Consider the following 20,243-nt stretch of genomic DNA (forward strand, 5'->3'; position numbering starts at 1 on the left):
AAAGTAATATCCCACATACAGTATTATAAATTATTACACTCAATCAATGATAGTTGCTGCGATTGATTTCAACGCAATAATTTCGAGTCATGATTCTAAGTATTTTACGTGACGAGGGGGTTGCAGTACAGGCCGCCCGCAGCTTGAGTGTTTTGTAAACAAAATTATCGGATGCATCATTTGATAGCATCTTTCGTGGTCGAAGTAAGAAGCAGTGGACACATGGCTGTCGGTGTCCGACGTCCTTATTAGTGGACACCCGATTTCTCATCGCGTTATTGACGATGTCTAAGTCCTAAAGTCTAATCGTGTGAGTTTCGTCGCCATCACCACGTGGTGATTCTGAGTTTATCCTCGACTCGTCACTGGTACGTTTCGTTGCGAACTCTTTTTTTTTCCCCTTGTCTTGTTTCTTCCGAAAACTTTGTTTTCATTCAAATCAAATTTTTAGTCACAAATTCTTACATTTGTTCCCGTATATATACACACACACAGGTTTAGGTACATCAATACGCGATGGAGAGAATCGCCCACGTCATTGGCAATCTGCGAATGTGCTCTAGGAAATTGAGCGACGTCCCTTTCTACTTCGTGAAAGGACACTATCTTTTCATTAATGCCGGTGAGTGACTTCTTTTTCCATTTCATCGTTATGAGAGATTATTAGATTGGCGATGTGTGGGCAATTTTTTAGTTTGGTGAGAAAAGCATGGCGAGAAGTCGCCAAGAGTGATACAGTCATGCTTTTGGAAGTCTTAATTCCCAAAGACAATATTGCCAACACATCGCCAAGAAGGAGTAATACTATGGCTGTTGTAAACGGAAAAAAAAGATTAAAAACGAACAACAAAAGCAATAACGAAGCAACATTCTTCGACTAAATAAAGGATCAGGATTAATTAAAAATATAACATAGACCAGATACAAATACAATGCCACAACGGGCAAAATGCCCAATGATGTGGCTAAGAGCAATAAAAACTCAGATTTTATTTTAACTAATAGGCTTACAATTACAATCGTCAGGGCAATAAAACACACTGTAGGTTTAATAAAAACATGGTTGCAAGATTAAAACTGTTACAGCTAATATGCAAAAAATTAATGGAATGGAAATATGAAACATCATCATGAGAAAATGAGATATTTCGACAGGAAAAGTAATGTAATATGCTGGGAAACCAGTACATACAATATAACGTATAAGTGACCAAAAAAGCTCTAAAATGATAATGGAATTGATTCAAATGCGCTGCACAAAACTAAAGCCTATTATTACTAGCAAACCTCTAAAGGTGACGCCACCCCCAGATGATAATCAACAGCAAAAAAGGAAATGGCAACCCAGCGGCTGAAGGAATAATAGTAATAGCTTGCAGAAAAATAAAAACAGTGGGTGAAAAAGGAGTATAAGCACTCTTCTTGGTACTGCTTTGGCACCAAGCAGTGCCGAGTCTAATGTAACCTCGCGAAAGAGAAATAAAAAAAGTTTTTTCACTGCTCACCTGTTTTTTCCCTATCTTCCACCGCACAGCAATAATCCGTTAGAAATAATCCTTGGGGCGCATACATACACGTGTGTAAATGTGCGTAAAAAGAAATGTGTGTAATAAATTGAATTGGTGGTAAACCCATACTACCGAATTTTAAAAATAAGTCACGACAAAATGAAATTAAAATCACCAGAAAAATAAATTCCGAAATGTTTGAAATTACTAGGCCTCAGCCCAACAGAAGCTATTTAACACAGTCAAGAATTAGAAAATCTATGCTGAAACGTGACTGAGCAGAATATCCTGCAACAACGCATGATGGAAGTGAAATGACACATAGTTCAATAATGCAATAGCGCAGAAAACGGTTCATCAAATTGCTAACATAGGTGTATGCAAATAAGACGTAATAGGGGACGTAGTAAAATTCCTACAGCTATAACCATAGATACGCAAAAAAAAAAAGTTTCCGACTATTTTATTAGTAACTACACCTGTAGGTTGAACTTTGTTCGTGCGGACCGCAGGTGGCTTTGCCCCCCCCGCCCGAACTTTGTTTGGGCTCTGCTGACTTGCTTCTCTCCTCTGGCCATTAAACGGGGTCCCTGTCCCGGACTGAAATTATCAACTCTGTTTTCACCACAACCGGAAACATGGCAATATTATTTGACTAAGCAGAATTAAAGCCCTAGCAGATCGAGAAGGCAGTATAATCCAGTTGAAGCAGAAGGTAAACAAACTTTTCCGAGGTGTCACATTTGGCGACTTTATGAAGGGGTCTAAACTGCATCCCACTTACCATTGAAAAAAGGATTAGAGTTGAAGCTTGTTATAACTACCCTACGTTATAGCAACCATTCCATTATAACGACTGGTTGGATACGTCCCAAACTTCTTAATATAATGACTATCATATATGTTTTCCTTTCAATGTCACGACCCTCCCAATATAATGTATGTTTTTGATGGGACGAAAAGGGTTGTTTTATCGAGCACGACTGTATAAGCAATGCGTGATGTAGGAAATCACCCCATCATGCCAGTTAAGGGTTAAACACATATTTAAGTTTATTTAAATCATGTCTACTTCTTTTGCTTCTCGTCGTAGGTGCATAAACATTCTGGATTCATTTTTTTCACATCTGTGGAATGTTCACGATTTCCAGTCAAGGGTCAAACATCAGCACATTTATAAAGCAAGCCTGTTTTAAAGTTCAAGTTGATGATCAGGGTAAGTCATGGCCCCATAAAGTGTCCAAGCAGTGAGTGAAGAGTTTACGGATGTTGACAAAGAGAACACGTGATAAGATGCCATTTGCAATACCTATGATTTGGCGAGAGCCATCGTATCACGTAAGGTGACTGTTGTTTTTGTATAGTGAAAACATCCAGATATAACAAGAATAAATGTGATGTAGAGTATCTGAACCTACCATCAGCTACAACTGTCCCACACCATGACCCTCCCTTGAAGAACTTAATATTGTGATGTGTGTGTGACAACAGTGATAATAATTTCGTAGTTAGAAGATGACTCTATTTGTTTGATCAGTGTGATTTCAGGGATTTGGCGCTGTCAAAGAAGACTAACATCAAGACTGTGTGAGGAAAACCCTACTTTAAAAAGGAAAAGACATATAGTTTCGCAACATCAGCATCAAAGTGCATTTCATGCATAGCCATCTTCATGCTCATGATAGGATATAATAGCAAACTCGTTACAGCACCAGAATTCTGTGAACTTTTTATGACGACATTGTATGAGGATTCTACTGTAAAAAGCATAGAAAATTGTCAACATGGGAGTGAGACCCCATAAAATACAGAGATAGTTATTTGTTTTCATAAATATTATATATATATACAATATTCTATTACATCTCCTTTCCTTTTAAAATTCTGCCTTTTTTTTTTCATAACTTTAATTTAATTTTTTTTTTTTTCCAGCCCTGGCATGCGTCATACCATATGTTCACATTTATGCCAAAGACCGTGGAATCTCAGCAGATAAAGTAGGCTACATATTCAGCTTATTGCCGTTTCTGACTATGGTAGCAAAGCCAGCTGTCGGTTGGATTGTCGACTGCCGCAAGAAATTGAAGTGCATGATGGTAGCCTTACTTTGCGTCATCATGGTCGGCTGTCTTCTTCTGATATTCATACCACCTTTGCGGCCAGACTTGAATGGACATTTGTCATGTTTGAGTCACGGCACTTCTTTCACTTATGTAGATCAGCCGGATCTTAAATGCGTGGCAAATATACCGGAAAATGAAACTTTACGCTGTTCCGTTTCGTGTAAGGAATGTTCGCTGTCTGGGATAGGAAGTCAGGTATTGGAGAATGGTTCATTCAATGCAGATTGTGGGTCTAGTCCGCAGTTAAATGGAAGAATTAAAATGATTTATGGGGGAAATCGCAATAACAATGCATCTTATAACGTCACAAGTATTTATTTTGCTGAAGGACTCAGGATGAACACAGTGTGTTTGAGCCCATTGCATTTCATGTGCCAGGTGGTTTGCAGTAGAGTGGTTCACAAATGTTACTTAGTTTTCGAGAAACCATCTGAGCCAGTTCTACAGTTTTGGATGTTCTTGTTCGCCGTCATATTTATCCAGACAACTTTTGGTATTATTTCCTCTTTGAGCGATGTGGCATGCTTCAATCTTCTGGGTGATCAAGTGCATTTGTACGGCAGGCAAAGATTATGGGGGACTATAGGATGGGCCCTGGCTAGTCCATTGTCAGCAGCCTTGAATTATGCCCTTACGCAGAGAGATGACACAATTTATGCACTTTATGAGGGGCCCGTGTTCAATTTTGGATTCTCCCTAACCTTTTGTTTCCTCATTTTGGATTTCTCATATGTCAAATCACTCGTTTTGGACAATGTGGTGTTTTCGAAAAGTATCATCAAGGATATCGGCGTCTTATTGATCAAGCCTGAAATATTTATGTTTCTTATATCTGTGTTTAAGATAGGTGTTTTGACTGGCGTATTTTGGACCTTTTTGTTTTGGCATTTAAGAGTTTTGGGTGCTCCGTTTATTCTGTTGGGATTTGCGACAGCTGTCCAATGTTTGGTTGGGGAGTTGCCTTTCTTCTTCTTTGCAGGCTCTGTTATAAATAGGATCGGTCATTTCAACACTCTAACAATCAATCTTGTGACCTTCGGAATTCGTTTCGTCGCATACTCTTACTTAACCAACCCCTGGTGGGTACTTCCGATTGAAATATTGCAGGGGCCTACGTATGGATTGTTTTACACTGCGATGGCCACTTATGCTAGTGTTGCCGCCATTCCTGGTACTGAAGCTACAATGCAAGGATTAGTAGGAGGAACATTCGAAGGATTGGGTAAGCCGTTAATTTCATTATTAACTTCAATGTTTGAAAAAAGCCTTCTCTATGTTTTTATGTTTTTGGAGACTGAACAGAATCTGCTTCTGTCTTAGGCGTTGCTGTTGGAGCCCTCGTTGGAGGATGGGTCATGGAAAATTATGGTGGAAGGCAGCTGTTTCTGTGGACAGGTATTGCAGCTCTTTGCTATGCTCTGGTCAACATTTTTTTCACAGTTTTTGTGAAATGCAGAAGCGAGAAAAGTAAGTTCATTTCTCTCTGGTATTCATTTTATTTTGAATGTTCGATTTTATAAGGGGCTAATGGGGAAAATGCGAGGCAGTCCCTAAAGATATCGAGAGTATCATTTTGCACATAATATTTCTTTACAAGTTGCTCCACACTTTTTGCATTTTTTCATCGGGGGAACTCATCTTTATTTTTTGCATATGTAACATCAACTGCTACATAACTCTGTAGAATCTGTGCAGCAGTACACAAAATGAGAGAGAGGAAAATAAAACAGAATTTCCATGAATAGCAATTAGTTAATTAATTGAAATTTAACGAAGTTGTATAGTTTTCTAAAATTTGAGTAACAAAGAAACAAAATTATTTTAGCAATCATTCTACATCAAGTCCTGATATTGCAGTGCCAGAATGCTCGGAATATCCCTATAACCACCATTACAGGTGCAGATTGATGGTAAGCATGCACACACACCCCAAAGCAGAATGTTTTGCATTGTTCTGCAACGAGCCCTCGGCTGAGTAGAAATGTTCAGTGGTAAAATACCCATAATTGTGTTTTTACATTTTTTCTTAAAGTTCTTCCAGATTGTTCTGCAGTGGCATTGATTGTTCTGTGACATACGTCACAGATTTTGGCATATTCAACTTTGGGGCACACACACATACAAGTGACATCAGTCAAATGGTTCACCCTCTGAGTGTGGAAGTCTCGCTACAGTGGCATTACTAGGAGAGTGTCAGATCATCTGGACCAGACCAGACCAGAATTAAAGTTTTTCCCCCATTCCCAGCTCCATATGTGCTGATTGTGGGACTACAAACGGGCCGTGAAGGGCCTATGAAGAATGAAGGAATTTGTAGTGTAGTTGTGTATGTGTATGTAAGTGGAAGAAAGAAGAAAAAACAAGCATGACAAAAATTGGGAGGAATGGTCCTGGTCGGCCATTGCTAAAAAACAGAAATTAAGCCCAGGGATTTGGTCGTGCAAAATGCCGTCACAACTCTTCCATCTAAGGAGAAAGAAATTTGGCATACATGGTTATTGAACAGTGGTCAAGTACATGCGAATGCAATTTTATATGACAAGCTCCATTTAGCAACATTCTACATTTATGCAGTCCATCGGTATTGTACAGATAATTTTCATAAAAAACCATCAAAAAACCATTTCACAAAGAGAAGCAAGTCACACAAATACACCTCAAACCAGCTCAGTTCGCCAGAATGGATTTTTTTTTATTTTTTTTTTTTATTTATTTATTTTTATTTTTTTAAGTTTTGATTTAAATGCGGTTAAATATGGTTAAATAGGTGCCAAGTACAGGTTAAATAGGTGCCACAATCATATGCAAATATCAAAGGGTGATATACTAAAACACAAAAGAGAAAGATAAATATGAAAAGATAAATAGGTGCCAATTTGTCAGTATTATGTACATAGTATTTTTGTTATCTCTCATTCTCCCATTGGAGATGAAAGATTTGTTGGGGCCTACGATAGGCCTTCCTCCTTGCCGAGATACGTGGAGTTGGGGCACGATGGTAGTCTACAATGTCACGTATATGCTGGTATTCAGAATCAGCCATGTTGTCAAATTGTGTTTTATTGAGTTCTTTGATATATGAAAAAATATGAGGAATACCAAGGTCTTTTTGTATATTTTCGTTTTTAACGAACCGTGGAGCTCTTACAAATCTTCTGAAGATTCTATTTTGTCCACGTTGAAGGATTTTTATGTTACTTTTGTTGGCATGTGCCCATGCTGGTGAGGCGTAAGTTAGCGTTGGCCGAAGAATAGACTTAAAGAGTAAGATTTTATTTTTCATGGTTAGCTTTGCTTGTGGGAAAGTAATTTTATTGAGTGCTCCCATGATATTGTTAGTCTTGTTGCGCGCGTTTCTGATTTGATGCGTGAATGACAAAGTTTTGTCTAAAATGCAGCCGAGATATTTAACCTTCGAAACTGGACAAAGTGTTGTGTTGTTAATGTGAATTCTTCTATTCTGGGGAGTGTTTCGGCAGTGTGTGAACCAGGCAAACTTACATTTTTCTTGATTTAAAACTATGTCTGAGTCGATGCACCAGTCCGTGATGCCATCGATTGTTTCTTGCAAGTTGTTGATCGCTTGTGTTGCACTTCTATTTCCACACAATACCACAGCATCATCAGCAAATAGGGCTATTATTCCATTGGAAGGTGCCGGGATATCATTTATGTAAATTGAAAAGAGCTGTGGGCCCAACACACTTCCCTGTGGAACCGATGCACGTACTATTTTTTTTGACGAATTTTTCTCTCCAATTCTGACCTCAAATGTTCTCCCAACAAGATAGTTATAGAAAAAAGTTATTATATAAGGTGGTAAGTTGCAGTCGATAAGTTTAACAAGTAGCGTTGGGTGATCGCACTTATCAAATGCTTTGCAAATGTCTAGAAAGACTGCTGCAACGTAGTCTCTGTTGTTAAAATGACTCGTTATATATTCAGTTACTCTCACTAACTGAGTAACGCGAGAGTGATTTTTTCTGAATCCGTGTTGTTCGGGTCTTACCAGATTGAGCTCAGTGCTAATTTTATCAAAACGTGTAAGAACAATTCGCTCGAATACCTTGCTGATGTTTGACAAGAGGCTGATTGGTCTGTAAGAATTTGGCAACAATGGGTCAGTGCCTGTTTTGTGAATGGTTTTTACAACCGAGTGTTTCCAAGAAGTTGGAAAATAATTAGCAAAAAGTAGTGCATTGAAAATATTAGTGAGTGAAATAATAACTGCTGTGGGAAGATTCTTTAGTGCAGCGTTGGAGACATGATCAACACCTGAAGCTTTTTTGACGTTCAGCTTCGATAAAATGTCTGATACCTCAATGATGTCAGTTGGTTCAAAGTGTTGAGAACTGTAGAGTCTATGATGTTGAATATACTCTGCTATTCTATGCCGCAATTGAACTTGTGTTTCGATGTCCTGCACATGATTAGGGGAGAATTGTCTCTCAAATGCCGATGCAAAAGTCTCTGCAATTTGCTCCTCAGAGAAAACAATTCAGTTTTCCCCTTGAATTTTGTTGACATTAGAAATGCCTTTTTTTTTACATAATTTCCAAGCACGCCATATGTTATTATTTTCTGCGCTTGCATTTTCAATAAAATCAGTAAATCTATTGTTAATAAAGTGGGTGACTTCCGTTTTTATTTCTCTTGTGAGTCTATTAAGTGTTATTTTGTCTGATCATCTTCTATATTTTTGCCACAGACCACGAATTCTATTTTTGTGTCTGATTTTTTGTAATATGTCCCTTGGAAGACCATATTGGTTATCTGGTTGAGTTATTTCTGTTGTATTTTCATGCAGTGCGTTTTTTATTGCCTGAGTTACCTGAATTACCGCATCATCTAATTCCCTAGCACCTGGATCTACCAAGGTAATAGGTGATTCATTTTCAAGCATGTTCCTGTATCCTGTCCAGTTAATTTGTTTAAAAATACGTTTATTACGTGGACACAAGAAATTGATCCGAAAAAATACAGGGTTATGTGGAGAATTTAAGATAACTTTAGTATGTGTTTCCACCTCGTAGAGAATGTTTTTTGACAGACCAAAATCTATAATATCCGGCCTATATCTATTTTGAGGTGGAATATGAGTTGGCACCTTGGGGGAGTGAATACATAAAAACTTTCTCAAACAATAAAGGCGTAATATTCTACCACATCTATTGCTACCACGACTATGAAACAATCTGTTCTTACAGTTCCAGTCACCAGCAATCATAATAGGCATATTTGTGTCAAACAAAAAATCAAGTAAAACAGTATCAATAGAGTTCCTGGGAGGTTTATACATTGCACAAAATATCATATTAATACCATTGACATGAATTGTAACCGCTGTTGCTTCCATTTGGGAAGACAACGGGAGATTTATTTCTTGGAAGGGTATGCTATTTCTGGGTTCCGTTCACAATCCCGACAGACGAAATCCCGACAAGTCACAATCCCGACAGACGAAATCCCGACAGGTCAAAATCCCGACAGGTCAAAATCCCGACCGGGTCGAAATCCCGACAAGTCAAAATCCCGACACGGTCAGAATCCCGACAGGGTCGAAATCCCGACACTGTCGAATTTAAAAATTCAATTTCGCCGTATAAGCCGCACTTCGTGATTTCTGTCGGGATTTAAATTTCTCGCGGCGAGGGGCGTTGGAGCGCCGATGAGAATGATAAATTGCGATCAAATAAATTTTTCAAATTTTAATTTCGCCGTATAAGCCGCACTTCGTGATTTCTGTCGGGATTTGAATTTCTTGCGGCGAGGGGCGTTGGGGCGCCGATGAGAATGATACATTGCGATCAAATAAATTTTCAAATTCAATTTCGCCGTATAAGCCGCACTTCGCGATTTCAGTCGGGATTTGAATTTCTTGCGGCGAGGGGCGTTGGGGCGCCGATGAGAATGATACATTGCGATCAAATAAATTTTCAAATTCAATTTCGCCGTATAAGCCGCACTTCGCGATTTCAGTCGGGATTTGAATTTCTCGCGGTGAGGGGCGTGCGGGCGCCGATGAGAATGATAAATTGCGATCAAATAAATTTTTCAAATTTTAATTTCGCCGTATAAGCCGCACTTCGCGATTTCGGTCGGGATTTGAATTTCTTGCGGCAAGGGGCGTTGGGGCGCCGATGAGAATGATAAATTGCGATCAAATAAATTTTCAAATTTCAATTTCGCCGTATAAGCCGCACTTCGCGATTTCTGTCGGGATTTGAATTTCTCGCGGTGAGGGGCGTGCGGGCGCCGATGAGAATGATAAATTGCGATCAAATAAATTTTCAAATTTCAATTTCGCCGTATAAGCCGCACTTCGCGATTTCAGTCGGGATTTGAATTTCTCGCGGTGAGGGGCGTGCGGGCGCCGATGAGAATGATAAATTGCGATCAAATAAATTTTTCAAATTTTAATTTCGCCGTATAAGCCGCACTTCGCGATTTCTGTCGGGATTTGAATTTCTTGCGGCAAGGGGCGTTGGGGCGCCGATGAGAATGATAAATTGCGATCAAATAAATTTTCAAATTTCAATTTCGCCGTATAAGCCGCACTTCACGATTTCTGTCGGGATTTGAATTTCTCGCGGTGAGGGGCGTGCGAGCGCCGATGAGAATGATAAATTGCGATCAAATAAATTTTTCAAATTTTAATTTCGCCGTATAAGCCGCACTTCGCGATTTCTGTCGGGATTTGAATTTCTCGCGGTGAGGGGCGTTGGGGTGACGATGAGAATGATAAATTGCGATCAAATAAATTTTTCAAATTTTAATTTCGCCGTATAAACCGCACTTCGCGATTTCTGTCGGGATTTGAATTTCTTGCGGCAAGGGGCGTTGGGGTGACGATGAGAATGATAAATTGCGATCAAATAAATTTTCAAATTTTACTTTCGCCGTATAAGCCGCACTTCGCGATTTCTGTCGGGATTTGAATTTCTCGCGGTGAGGGGCGTGCGAGCGCCGATGAGAATGATAAATTGCGATCAAATAAATTTTTCAAATTTTAATTTCGCCGTATAAGCCGCACTTCGCGATTTCTGTCGGGATTTGAATTTCTCGCGGTGAGGGGCGTTGGGGTGACGATGAGAATGATAAATTGCGATCAAATAAATTTTTCAAATTTTAATTTCGCCGTATAAATCGCACTTCGCGATTTCTGTCGGGATTTGAATTTCTTGCGGCAAGGGGCGTTGGGGTGACGATGAGAATGATAAATTGCGATCAAATAAATTTTCAAATTTTACTTTCGCCGTATAAGCCGCACTTCGTGATTCCAGAGGCCTGAGTTAGGTCCGACCGTTCATCGCATACAAGTTCCAAGGAAAAATTGATATTCTTTGCTTTTGTAGTCTAGTGGGCTCACCCAGAAAGCTCGAGAACGTGGGTTTGATTCCTAGCAAGAGCACAGGTGAATTTTTCCTTCCTAACTTCATCTCGCATCAGCCAACCGTGGAAACCTTCGTATAGATAGCGGAAAGTGATATCATCCTCGGAAAATACAGTGTGTGTGGCTCAAAACAAAAAAATCTAAATTTTTCTTTGATTTCCCGTCCTTTAACTTCCAATTTGAAAGTTGTTGCATTGTCTCTCCTGATGCCAACAGAAAAATTGCATGTTTCTCAGTGCAATATTCGCTAAGATATTTGAATTCGAAAACTGGAGAAAAGTTATGAAAAGACAGCAAAAACTAATCGACAACGCTCCTTCCCCAAATTTATGCTGTCCTTTCCACTTTTCCTTCGAATTTTGAATTCAAATATCTCGGCGAATATTGTACTTGTCAACTTAGATTTTTTTTGTTGGTCTCAGGAAATACGGTACAGTCACTTTATAATTAGAAGTTTTAAAAATTTATATTTTTTTATTTTGTTACACACTGTGTTTTCACTCTCAAAACTGGTACAGGGTAATTTTTGAACGCCTTTTGAGCATTTTTTCAAACTGAAATCATCTCTACCACGTATGGTTGAGAAGACAATGGCCGTACTAACTCTTAAAGGACACCCTGTATGCAACTACACTACCACACAATTTGCATACTCTCTTCAAAGCCTTAAGACCAACTTAGAGATAGAATTTTAAGAATTTTTTTTGGGAGTCTCAACAGTATAAAATAAAACTACTGACAGAATTTTATGTTTATAGCTTCGTAGTGAGAAGGGGGGAATTGGGGATCCGGTCCCTTCGAAATGAGAGGAAATGATTGAAATAAGGTAAAACATGGCCAAATATATTATTTGACCACCTTGTCCCCCCCCCCCCCCCCCCCCGAATGGAATTTCTAGATACGGGCCTGACCTTCAGTGGTTGCGGCTCGGCGATGAATCAGTCAATTAAGCTGTCAAGACATGTAATTTTATACATATGAATAAAAATATTTCTCTACTATTACATTGCTTTCGAAAACCTTGAAAATTTTAAATTAAGATCTCCATGAAACGGTCTAACTTTGTGCAATATCATTTGACATTTTAAGTCTATTTGAAACTTGAGCGAGAAAGAATTTCGGAAAATTCTCAAATAAAATAATAAGGAGTAGCAGTGTTTGTGGAGGATAGAAAAATCGATAAATGCCAGAAAAAGGCAACCCTGAATCCTTTGCTTTTCGCCAAGTTGGAAAAGTAAATGAATTTCCAAATTATTGATCTCCATTGATCATGGTATGCGCCACAAACCACTTGCAGCGACAAACGGAAATCCCGACAGAAATCGCGAAGTGCGGCTTATACAACGAAATTAAAATTTGAAAAATTTATTTGATCGGAATTTATCATTCTCATCGTCACCCCAACGCCCCTTGCCGCAAGAAATTCAAATCCCGACAGAAATCACGAAGTGCGGCTTATACGGCGAAATTAAAATTTGAAAAATTTATTTGATCGCAATTTATCATTCTCATCGTAACCCCAAGGCCCCATGCCGCAAGAAATTCAAATCCCGACAGAAATCGCGAAGTGCGGCTTATACGGCAAAATTAAAATTTGAAAATTTTATTTGATCGCAATTTATCATTCTCATCGTCACCCAAACGCCCCTTGCCGCAAGAAATTCAAATCCCGAGAGAAATCGCGAAGTGCGGCTTATACGGCGAAATTAAAATTTGAAAAATTTATTTGATCGCAATTTATCATTCTCATCGTCACCCCAACGCCCCTTGCCGCAAGAAATTCAAATCCCGAGAGAAATCGCGAAGTGCGGCTTATACGGCGAAATTAAAATTTGAAAAATTTATTTGATCGCAATTCATCATTCTCATCGTCGCCCCAACGCCCTTAATCATGAGAAAGTCAAATCCCCACAGAAATCGCGAAGTGCGGCTTATACGGCGAAATTGAATTTTTAAATTCGACCGTGTCGGGATTTTGACCGTGTCGGGATTTTGACCGTGTCGGGATTTCGACCCTGTCGGGATTTCGACCCTGTCGGGATTCTGACCGTGTCGGGATTTTGACTTGTCGGGATTTCGACCTGTCGGGATTTCGTCTGTCGGGATTATGACCCACACCCGCTATTTCTTAGTGCAATAGCAGTACCTCCTCCTCTATTATGAGTTCGATCATTTCTTATTATTTTAAAACCATTTAATTTGATACTTTGGCTTGGTAAGAGGAATGTTTCAGATAAAAGTAAGATATCTATTTGATTAATGAATAATTCCTCTTTAAGTTCTGGAATTTTATCTTTTATGCCATTGGCATTCCAAGCCATTATGCTCAATGGTCTAGGTGCAGATTCTCTTAGCGTACTAATTGTTAGGTAGAAGTAAAATGTTAATCAAAGCTTGTATCAATAAATTTATTTTTACGTGCGAGAAACCAGCAGCACCAAGAAAATTGCTTAGGACGACATTAAGTTGCTTGAATTCATTTGAATTTATGACTCTGTCTCGGCCTAACTGATTCACAGTCGTTGTATCCTGTATATGTGACTCTGTGTGTACTGAATTTGTAGGTTTTTGTGTAGAATGAGTAAGTTCTGTGAGCCCTCGATTTCCAACTTCACCAAATGTATTTAAGTCGCCAGTATTCAGGATTTCCTCAGAGAAACTGCTTGTTGAAGCTTCCGATATAGAAGAAATATTTTTTCGTTCAGTTGTTATCAATAACTGGTGAAGCACCTTAGAAAAAGTTTTTTTTGCGTTTAATTCAGTGAGTTGTAGAGACAGTTCAAGTGGAGTTACTTCCAGATTCTTGTTTTTTATGGCAAGTGGGTGTACACCTTTATATATGGTGTTGTGTAGAATTTTTTGTTTCTCTAGATCCCTAGAAATCTGAATGACATCAGTTTTTTCATTAATATTGACAATATTCCAAGTTTTTGGTTTTTCTGATGAGCTTATTATTATAGTCTCTTGTAAGTTTTCAGCTTGTACAATATTGTGGTCATGTTTGTGTGAATTTTCATTAGTCACTGTAGGTAATATCTCAGATTCATGTTGCTTTTTTACATCAGGTGGTAACAATGGTAAGAAAATTCTAGCTCTATTCTGATTTGTACTTGGTCGTTCTGGACAGCCAGAATATGTGGCCGTATGAGGACCACCACAGTGAAAGCACTTAATTTTCCTTGGGTTACCCTTGTCCCTACAATTTTTTGTCTCATGTTTACCACCACAAAAAGCACACGCCGGGGCGTTTTTGCATCCATAAGAGCTGTGCCCGTACATTTGACACGCCCTACATTGAATGGGACCCTGAGCACCTCGATACCTCTCAATTTCAATATTTACATCTGCAATTTGTGTTATGTTAGCAAGATTTTTATCAGAAATCGGTATTTCGATCAAAAACAAGGGCAGAGCTCTACCAGTTCGAAGATTTGTCATATTGGACACTTTAATAGGGTGAAATTGCTTCTTTTCCAGATCCATTTTAATTTCTGTGGTGTCAACATTAGCGGGGAGACCCCTAATTACAAATTTTATAGTACGCTCGCTCTGCATTTGGTATGTATAGTATTTATATTTCTTATTGTCAAACAATTTTATTACAGTACGATAATCACTTTCAGAATATACTTGGAATACCAGCGTGTTAGCGGTTGTCTTGAATTGAGGCAATATATCACATTTTTTTTTTATTTCTGCAAAATCTTGCAACCATTTATTGCCCCAATCAGTTAGTATGATAGGGGGTATTCCCTTTGGACCTGACAGTACATTTTTACCACCACTCTTATTAACAACATTTTCATTGTTGTTAGTATTCGTTTGAGTACTAGTTTTTTTCTTTTTTGCTCGATTAATTGTAACAAAACCATCGTTATTGTCACTGTGAGCATTCCTGTCCTCTTCATCCGTTTCACTAATTTCATGAATCATTTTGGAATTATTATGTATAACTCTTTGTGTGTTCACTGTAGGCGTCTCACAAAATTTTTCTCCCGAAGTACTGACACCATTGTTTACCAATAAATCAGTGGATGTATTTACATCAATACCCTGTGTACCCATATGGTTTATTGATCTATTTACCACACAGTTTTCCCTGTGCCCATCTTTCTCCGACGTTTCATGGTCAGATTCTTTTAAATTAGTGTCACTTTGCGTTGTGTTACTATCAGTAGATCCATTTGAACCATTAGAGGTTGAAGAGTTTGAAGTGGAGCTAGTATTTTCACTGCTAACTGAATTTGACTCTTTTAAGAGCTCGGGCGCCTCATTTCCAGCGTCACTGTGAGTAGTTGTTTCCTTGCACTCTTTCTGTCTCTTAATTTTCCCTGAACTTCTCTTTTTGATACTATTTAACCCTTTAGTAGTGTCTGCGAGTGATTCCTCATCTCTACTATCATTGTCTGAAGAATCCTTAGGTTCCCCTTTAAGAGGACTCTTTTTTTCCCCTTTGTCACTGTCTTTTTTTCTTTTTTTCTTACAAGAAACACTAACCCTCGAATCGAATATGGGGGTAGAAGTCAATGCAGTCCCAAAACTTTTTTTGAACGATGCAGACTGCTTGTGCTTACATGACTCAAGATTCAGAGAATCGAAAAAGGTAATAGCATTACCTACAAAATTATCAAAAAATTTCTCCTTGTTTGCCTTATCAGCAGTTTCCCAGCACACATAATCTGAAATAACAATTATATCAAATTCTCTCGCAAGGTTACAGTTCTCACCTTTGTGATAAAGATCGTCACTTAACCTCTTTTGATTTTTCACAAAAGACAGCAACATTTCTTGAAACTCAAACATACATTCATCATTATCACTGACCTCAGAAGCCAGAAAACACAACTTCTTAACCTTATCCAACTCGGAGCTTGCAAATGGACATATTTTACCCATATTTCGCATGTACTAAAACCACTTACCTTGAGAAATAAAACAGGAACAATCCATATAAAAAATCACTAGGGGCTAAAAAAAAACAAAATAGGGCAGACATTTCACTGGGGGGGGGGGGGGAGAATCACAGATTTCACAAATTAGAGTGCGATGACACAAGCAGGATCGAAGATGACCGTTATTCCGCAATGCAGATATGTTGAGAGCCAACCAGGATCACTGTAGAAGCAGGTCGCACCCAACTCCGTATGATGACCGAAGTCCGTAGCTCTATGGATGAATCCGAAACGTTATAATACTAACGTTGTCGAAGACAGGAGCAACTAAAAAACACGTCCGCTCACCATGGAAGCTGTCACCCTAGTCGTGTGTGTTGTGTGTTCAGATCATCTGGAAGAAATCATCGTCAGCTTCTTTAGAGGATCAGGATGAAGGACAGCAACAAGTATGAAAATTAGTGATGATAATGAAGACCTGGCCCAGCCAGTATTGTGCCACTTCACAAGTGAATCCATAAGGATTATTCAAATTCAAACAAATTCAAATACAACGCCACAACAGGCAAATTGCCCAACGAGGTGGCTGACTTAAGAACATCATGGATCCCCGAGCCCCTACCTACTACTTCTACACCACACATGCACCCCCCCCCCCGCGGAACCCCCCCCCCCAACGAATCGGTACATGCGGGAATGTGCGTGTACGTGTAGTGCAACCTGACGTAAAGTTTGTTTCGGTGTAATGCTTGTTATGTGTAGTGCTGTCATCTGCCCCCAGTTTTACTAACTATGAGTGAAGTGTTATGGTTGAATGATTTACCGTTGTAGGACTGTTGCTCTCTGTGGCGAGACTTTTTAACGGGGAGATCGGCTCGCATTTGCGCCTTGATGTTGGGAACCACAGAAAACCAACTTCAGCCGACCACCACTGTGGGGTTCGAACCCGGATCCTCGCATCACGAGTCCGGCACTATAACCACTCGACCACCACAGCGGCAGCGGCGGATTAGTTGTATGACATCATGGACAGTACAGGATTGGATTGCACAGATCAGGCAAATATGTGAAGAATGTGTTATATATCAAGCTGCATCTTCACCAGGAGTACTCAGGTCCATGACAATCTATGGTACATGATCCTACATTTGCTGTGAGAACATCACACATCTTTTGGTATGTCCAGTGCTGTCCAGGTCAGCATTTGAAGGATTCCCATGCTATGCTGACACTCCATGTTGGGAGAAAATTCCTCATATTAGTGAAATTGGAATACAATGTTTGACTCCTTTCTACTTTGCTGCTTTTCCCTATTCTGACTTCCAGCATGAGCACCGGTTTGCATTCAGTCCTTTAGCTCAGAAGCGCTCTGCAAAAATATTGCTAAGATCACTCCAACAGCTGGTTTTTTTAAACTTCTATAACTGCGAGGATCATTTTCTTGTCTATGCTCTGTTGTCCAGTCAGAGTTTGACTAGCATCTTTGTTGGTTAGATCCACTGTTTTGCCGGATTGACTTTCCTTATACATACCATATCCTTAACCCTGTATGGAGGAAAATCAATACTGCATGCTTTTGTTGAAGTTGCAATTACCTTACATGTCCCTTGGGGGGGGGGGAATGGAGGTGGTAATTAAATACTGCTTGGCTTTTGCTTTTATTTTTGTTTTCCATTCAAAGCACCAATAAGTTGTGGTGCAAGTCTTGATACACTGACCGAAAATTAAATCCTCTCCAACATCTGTTTCGTTGCTTGTCTCCTAAATCACTGTAACCTGACATCTCGATAACACCATGCAATAGCTCAGTAAACCATTTGAGGACAATATATAGCATTCACAGCTTGACAAATATCAGTTGCCAGGTCAACTAAAAAAATTGGCATTGATACCTGAAATTTTCCCATGTGTGCGCTTACCAAAATGGAGTTTGAGGGTGCCACAAAATTTTTTTAATTTATATCATTGCACCTACCAACACACATGCACACATGGAGGAGGGGGTCCTTTAAATGTTGGAAGAAATAATATTTTGTTTTTCTCAAAAAAATAAATGAAAATTTGGCTACTAAAAAAGTTTTTTGGTACCCTGATTTCCTTGTGATTTGTAAAACCCTGGTGTAGACTCACCTTCACTTTTGGTCTCAAAGGCATGTTTCTCATGAAACTCGCATAATGTTGCAGCAGCTCACCGAAGCTTTCTTTCCTTTCAAACCGAGCAGAACTCCAGTCTATTGCCATGGTCAATTTACTACAGATTGGTTTGTGCCAGAAATGCATGTATAACAATCTGAGTGTGTATATAGTGTTGTGTGTGTGTGTGTGAATTTTGTTGTGCTGCCATCTATATTTCAAATTGTGAATGAAGTGTAGTGATTGAATATTTGTACCATTGTAGGCCTGTTGCTCTCTGTGTGAGACTTTTTAATGGGGAGATTAAAAAGCTTGGATTCGCGTCTCAAAGTAGGGAACCACAGAAAATCAACTTCAGCCGACTGCCATATTGAAGCATTACCCTCACCAAAACATTGCTTTGTCTCACGTCTTTCAATCCCATCCACATTATGAGCAAGTTTTGCAAATCTAGTATAAGCCAGAGAAAATATATTGTGGCCCCTTTTTACAAAGTGCATGAAATTGTCGAGGAATTTTTCATTAAAACGTTTAATTTCTTTCTGGGTATTTAATTTCAGGTCCCGAGCAGCCTGCTCAGCCTGAAAGACAAATTAGTGATGCACAGTCACCCAATGAAGTCACGTCGTTCATTTGAAAAAAAAAAAAATCATTGGTGGTTTTCAAGCCAGATTCGTTTATGGTGGATGGGAAAACCTAGTCATTCCTCTTTGCTAATCGTCATCGGCTGTGCTGAAAGAAATAAAGTGAAAAGGTCTCAAAGAAAAGGGTGGACTAATTATCGTTCCAAAATGTAAGTTTATACTCAATTCAATTTACCAAAGTGTGGATGTATGTCGGCCAGTTGCATTGAGCATTAATGGTGGTTTGTGTTCAGTGTGCATTTGTAAATACTGTGTATTACATATGAGTATATATACAATGTATGAATGTATGTACGAGAAAGTTTATGCGGGTTTGTTGTCAGTATTTATATTCTTTTACATTTTAAGAATGTGTTGACATGTTTATACATATATTTATACATAGTTGTAGTGTAACTTTTTGTCTTTGCCAGAGTAGACAATCTCTTTTAGTAGACTTTTTCTTTTTGTTGAATTTCACATTTGAATTTTTCGTCGTTACTGATTGAAAAATATTCTAAATTTTAGTATTTGCTGCATTTTTTTTCCTCCCGTCGTCTTGCTTTCAAGAATGTTTTCATGGGAAAAAAAAGATTTACATTGATATGAAAAATTGTGATGCACGATACTTGTGATCGTTGAACGATTTTTTTAAAATTGTGTTACAACTATTATATCATATTCATCCGACTTTAAGATGAGACTTTTTTGCCTTTAAAATGAAGTTGTCTTATACAAGACTAAAAATATCTATCATGTGGGTGATAGATAATTGTGTGGACATTTGAGTGTCGTCTTATGTGCGAAATACCACACTATTGTCAAGTGAATAAGGTACAGTCAAGCTGTGCTATAGCAAAACTTCCAGATTTATATCTCAAACAGCCTTTCGCTGTGCATACAATGTTATTTCATACGATTACAGCAAACTTCATTTTTTTCTTGTCTCAAATGAAAATTATTTGGGAAAAGAAACTCTATAAAACGTGTAATTCTAAAAAGAAAATTAATTTTCTACATAAAAACCACACATATATATGGTGAGGGAGACCTTGACCAATCGTAGTTGCCATGGCAACTAAATGATTAGCATTGGTTCCAAAAATTTTCTATGTGTGATGACTAAATTGGAGTCTGATGAAAATGACGAAATTTCTCCAAATTTATGTAAATGTTTCTACACCTGCACGAGAAAAGGTCATCACATCAGATTTAAAATGAGCCTAAAAAATTATTTTAGTAATTTTTCCCGGAAAAAAAATACTTGGCTCCTAGGAAATTCTGCTGGTGCCTAATTTTTATTTATTTTTTCAATTTGTTAAGCCCTGATATACAGTATACCTAAGCTAACCGAGATTCTTTTGCAATTTTTTAAATTTGACTAACGAATGTTTTACTGGATGCTGTTCTTGCCTTGTTCATGGAGAGGGATGTTCAAGAGCATCCTTGAAAAGGCTCTATCTATCGTGGCTGCTTCAGGGTTGATGGGAAAGAATTTTCTTTGCCATTGCTTGGGGTCGAACCTGCAGACCTAACAGTTATTTTCATGGTGTTAGACAAGCATCCTACCA

The 20,243-nt window shown here is 38.7% G+C and overlaps 1 protein-coding gene across 1 annotated transcript; it reads left to right on the forward strand.

Annotated features, from left to right (window-relative positions):
* The first annotated feature begins 149 nt into the window (after positions 1-149).
* On the forward strand, positions 150-18,811 carry LOC149067438 (major facilitator superfamily domain-containing protein 6-like). The gene is made up of 5 exons (XM_089252726.1): positions 150-368; positions 496-622; positions 3,441-4,853; positions 4,952-5,098; positions 18,610-18,811. Exons 2-5 carry the CDS (start codon positions 517-519, stop codon positions 18,684-18,686), a joined length of 1,743 nt encoding a protein of 580 aa, XP_089108852.1. The 5' UTR covers positions 150-368; positions 496-516; the 3' UTR covers positions 18,687-18,811.
* Positions 18,812-20,243: the final 1,432 nt, after the last annotated feature.

This window comes from Pholcus phalangioides, unplaced genomic scaffold (genome assembly GCF_987345545.1).
Source record: "Pholcus phalangioides strain wild (caught in Gottingen) unplaced genomic scaffold, Ppha-v1.0 ptg000030l_1, whole genome shotgun sequence".
Classification (NCBI taxonomy): domain Eukaryota; kingdom Metazoa; phylum Arthropoda; class Arachnida; order Araneae; family Pholcidae; genus Pholcus; species Pholcus phalangioides.

Coding starts and splice junctions, on each gene's coding strand:
- LOC149067438 (XM_089252726.1), top strand. CDS start 517: ATGGAGAGAATCGCCCACGTCATTGGCAATCTGCGAATGTGCTCTAGG. Junction 4,854..4,951: donor AGGAACATTCGAAGGATTGG/GTAAGCCGTTAA, acceptor CTTCTGTCTTAG/GCGTTGCTGTTGGAGCCCTC. Junction 5,099..18,609: donor GAAATGCAGAAGCGAGAAAA/GTAAGTTCATTT, acceptor ATTTAATTTCAG/GTCCCGAGCAGCCTGCTCAG.